At 33.9% G+C, this 3,878-nt stretch overlaps 1 protein-coding gene across 1 annotated transcript; it reads right to left on the bottom strand.

Annotated features, from left to right (window-relative positions):
* Positions 1-800: 800 nt before the first annotated feature.
* On the bottom strand, positions 801-2,338 carry LOC103941943. Its single transcript, XM_009352141.3, has 4 exons — positions 2,177-2,338; positions 1,863-2,084; positions 1,257-1,424; positions 801-1,064 (listed from the first exon to the last, which is right to left on the bottom strand). Exons 1-4 carry the CDS (start codon positions 2,183-2,185, stop codon positions 1,011-1,013), a joined length of 453 nt encoding a protein of 150 aa, XP_009350416.2. The 5' UTR covers positions 2,186-2,338; the 3' UTR covers positions 801-1,010.
* Between the last annotated feature and the right edge of the window lie 1,540 nt (positions 2,339-3,878).

Raw genomic sequence — 3,878 nt, 5'->3', positions numbered from 1 at the left:
GCCTTTTGTATCAATCACTGTTCTGGGTGGGTGTTATATTTAGTGTTCCTATTCCTTTTCTTTTTTCTTTCTTTTCTTTTCCTTTTTACTTTTATCATGAAAAGGAAATATCCAATGCCCCCACATGTGATCCCTTTTCTTCTTGGTAAAATCTTTGTATCCCAAACCCAACCCTATTTCCCTCTTTTCATGCGATATGCGAATATTCAAATATATATTAAACCCCACACATCTGACCAAAAATAAACCCCCAAAAAAGGAAGCCCTTTTTCTTCCTTTTACAATATCTTATAAAATTAAAATTCCAAGTTCCAACAATATATATTTCACAATGAAATAATATAGGATTAAGTCCAGATAACCACTCAACTTTAGAGCTGAATCTAAAATTGGTTCTAAAATTTTAAAATATTCTAAATAACTACTTAAAGTTTTAAAAATTGAACATCTATTTTGTTCACTAGCGTTCAGGGATGACAAGACAAATATTAAGCGTGTTTTAACTCTTCAAGTCATCTATGCAAATTTGAATCTCTAAATTGACATCATTTAGCTAAGCAAATTTATGGTAGAACTTGACGAGAATGAGTCAATTTGACGGATTAGAACTCCAAAAACCTCAATTAGTGAAAACCAACTTTAGTATTTGTCCACCTGATCATTTAATGTTAATAACGTCATTACTTAATTTTGGTAAAGTCCTCACCTACCAGATGTCTAATTTTCAAAACTTTAGTTAGTCATTTGAAATGTTTCAAAAGGTTAAGACTAATTTGAAATCACCACAAAAGATTGAGGTGTTTTTGCTCAATAATATATATAAAGATTCAGTAAAAACAAAGTTACAAGCTCCCCAAATCCACTGACAAGGAGAAAGACAAATTAATCCTTCAGTAGCTAAATATGTTAATAATCTTGAAGTGGAACACTTGAAACACTAAACCACTTTGCTCTTTAATTTCCTCATATATTTACTAATAACTCCGATATAAAATCTCCTCTCTACTGCTTCAAGCAACACAGGTTGGCAGCAAGCAGCTTGAAAAGAACCCAAATCCTCTCTTCTGCAACCAAAAAGTTGAAGAAAATAAAAAGAAGAAGAAACAATTACTATAAATTTATTAGAAAGAACTTTATACAATAAGGTCAAAAAAGAGGTTAAAACTAAAGTCCTAATGGATGGCAATTTCTTAAGGATGCAACAATTTTTTTTTCACGTTGGTGAAGATAAAGAGACTTTGGAGAGCTGCCTTTACCTTTTTGGATTTTGCATAGAGGAGGTCTGGTGAAATTTTGTACAAGTCTTCATCCACTGGCTTTGGTGTAGGCCTGTGCGTTGGTGGAGGGCTTGGTGGCTCCTTCACGTCACTCACCACCCAACTTTCCTCTTTTGCTTCTTTCACATGTGACTGCAGCATTTTGTTCTGCAGAATTTGCCACCAATAGTAAAAAAAATCAATCATTCATCCATCCATCCATCCATCAAACCATGTAAGTACTTCGGAAATAATCCACAGAGTAAACATGTTAAGAATTTAATGAAAAATAGGACCACGTAAGTACTTTGGAAATAATCCAGAGTAAACATGTCAAGAATTTAATGAAAAATAGGACACAAGAGACTAAGACGTCAATAAAGTGTGCTAAACTGTGGTTTGTATACAGTTATTATAAGTTTAGTGTCCCTCCAGTCTTATTTTTAAAAGTTCGTAACGAGTTTTATGTGCGTGGATTTCTCTAACTTGATAAAATAAGGTTTTATGATTAGGATTAAATCCTAAAGATTATCTATGATCAATGTGGAATTTGAAACAAAATTTGGACTTGGAAAACAAGTTGATCATTAAGAATTTAAAATTTACCCTTCTGCGAGGAACAACAATCATGGCAGGTGTGACAACATGATTCTCATATAGATCACCAGCAACGTACAGATCACGATCCTCATCGTGTCCATCAGAGTAAGTAGTGTAGCGCAGAAGCCCAGCCTGCCTTGCCGACTCAAAACACTGAGTAAATGGAAGGTCTTGGTTCCAATCCCAGCTCCCAAACGCTGGAACTTGACTCCTCATCATCCTGAATTCCTGTTTATACACAAAACCCGCAAATTCATATCAGAAAAAAGTAAACAAAGGATTTGACATCTTCAAGATTAAACTCCAAAAACAAGGCTTACTTGATCCATTGAGTGTGAAAGTTTTGAGCTTTGTGCAGAAGAGAAGAGATTTTGACCTGAGAGACTCAAAGGGTTGCAAAATGCGGTGCCTTTGTTTCTCCTCCCTTTCTTTTGATGTTGGGTGAATGTGAGCGTGGGTTTATGATAACCTATTTAAAAGGAAGGCTGGGTAGAGAGAGAGAGAGAGAGAGAGAGAGAGAGAGAGAGAGTCATAAAGTAGGGGGTATATCGGGATCCAAAGGTTAAGGCATGCCGGCAGGGAGTAAAATACGAAAATTGGTATGGTAAAAATGAAAAGAAAATGAACCCAACAGAGTATAGAAAACGAAGTTTCACGGGAGCAGACAGAGAGACAAAGTGGCAAGGTATAAGAAGAATGCTCTGCTGAGTGAGCTTTTACCCTATTGGTTTCTTTTTTTTTTTTAAACTCTGCCCCTCTCTCTTTAACTTTTCTCAGGTCTTTCCTTTGCCTGGTTTGTCTCTACTCTCACCAGATCATGCATATTCCAAAGCCTGAGAAAGAACCCTTCTTTCTTTTCAATTTTCACTTGGGTTTTTTTTTAAGGCTTATTTATTGATTTTCTCCGGCCTTTTATAATTTCACTTTGCCTCTAAACTGAATTTGTCTCGCTTCATCGTCTGAAACTATTAAAAATGAGTCATTCACTCATTACGTTCACATTAGTAGAAACTTGGCAATTTGAAAATTTCATATTAATCGCCAACCACAATGGCTCATCTTTACCAGCATGGTATGAAATGTTCAAACTATCAATTCATTTAATATTCATGAGAATTGACAAAAATGGGGTGAAATAGCTCAATCATGACAGTTTCAAAGAATAAAATGAGACAAATTGAGGTTAAAATGCAATTTCAAAGAGCAAATCAATAAATAATTTTTTTTCTACCATATTTCTCTATACAATGTAACAAAAAAATTTGGTCGTTAGATTGTTAAATCTTACTTATTGTGTCTCCACAAAGAATTTAACGGTTAAATATAGCATTGTACAAAATATCTGGAAACACACTAGAAAATCTCTTTTTTTTTACAAGAATTTTCATCTCGGTTTTCTTTTTTTGATAAAATTTTCAATTGAACTTTGCTTTTTTTGCAAGAATTTTCAATTGGGTTGTTCAGTCTCGTGCCAGTAGGGTTTGGGCACTTTTGCCTTTGCCTTGTTTTTTAAACCCCACACGCGCGCCAGTGTGAACATGGTGCTCTGTGCTTTTATTAACTTTTGGTGCTTCCTCCAACCAAAGTTTTAAAAGCAAAGTAAATAAATTAAATACATGTTAAATATTTAAAAATTTTAACGAAAAATTTTTAGTACTGTTTATTTTAATAAAAATTATATTCTTACACTAAAAAATCAATCCTGATACAATTTAATTTTCTCTTTACTTTACCCTTTCTGTTAAAACTCAAAAGTTTTCAAACTTTTCGTTTTAGTTTTCCTTATTTTTAATTTTAATTTAAGACCGGTCAGTAATACATTTGTCCTTGTTCTGAGGTCAAACATCAAGCAGTTGGCATCAGCATGTTGAAATTGCAGACCTAAAGTTTCAAACTTGCAGATTGCAGATGCGTGCAGTGGTAGACAAGCTGATCAGGATGTTCAGGATAATTAATTTAATTAATTTTCTTAATTTTATAACATCAGATAAGAAATCTAAAGGCAAAAACGCCAGCAGCCTA

Source organism: the organism of the source record quoted next, unplaced genomic scaffold (assembly GCF_019419815.1).
Source record: "Pyrus x bretschneideri cultivar Hongxiangsu unplaced genomic scaffold, Pyrus_bretschneideri_v1 Contig10, whole genome shotgun sequence".
Taxonomy (NCBI): Eukaryota; Viridiplantae; Streptophyta; class Magnoliopsida; order Rosales; family Rosaceae; genus Pyrus; species Pyrus x bretschneideri.
The sequence above is the reverse complement of the archived record's forward strand: the minus strand, read 5'-3'. Positions and strand labels throughout refer to the sequence as shown.

Coding starts and splice junctions, on each gene's coding strand:
- LOC103941943 (XM_009352141.3), bottom strand. Junction 1,425..1,862: donor TTGTTGTTCCTCGCAGAAGG/GTAAATTTTAAA, acceptor CAAATTCTGCAG/AACAAAATGCTGCAGTCACA. Junction 1,065..1,256: donor TCTATGCAAAATCCAAAAAG/GTAAAGGCAGCT, acceptor TTTTGGTTGCAG/AAGAGAGGATTTGGGTTCTT.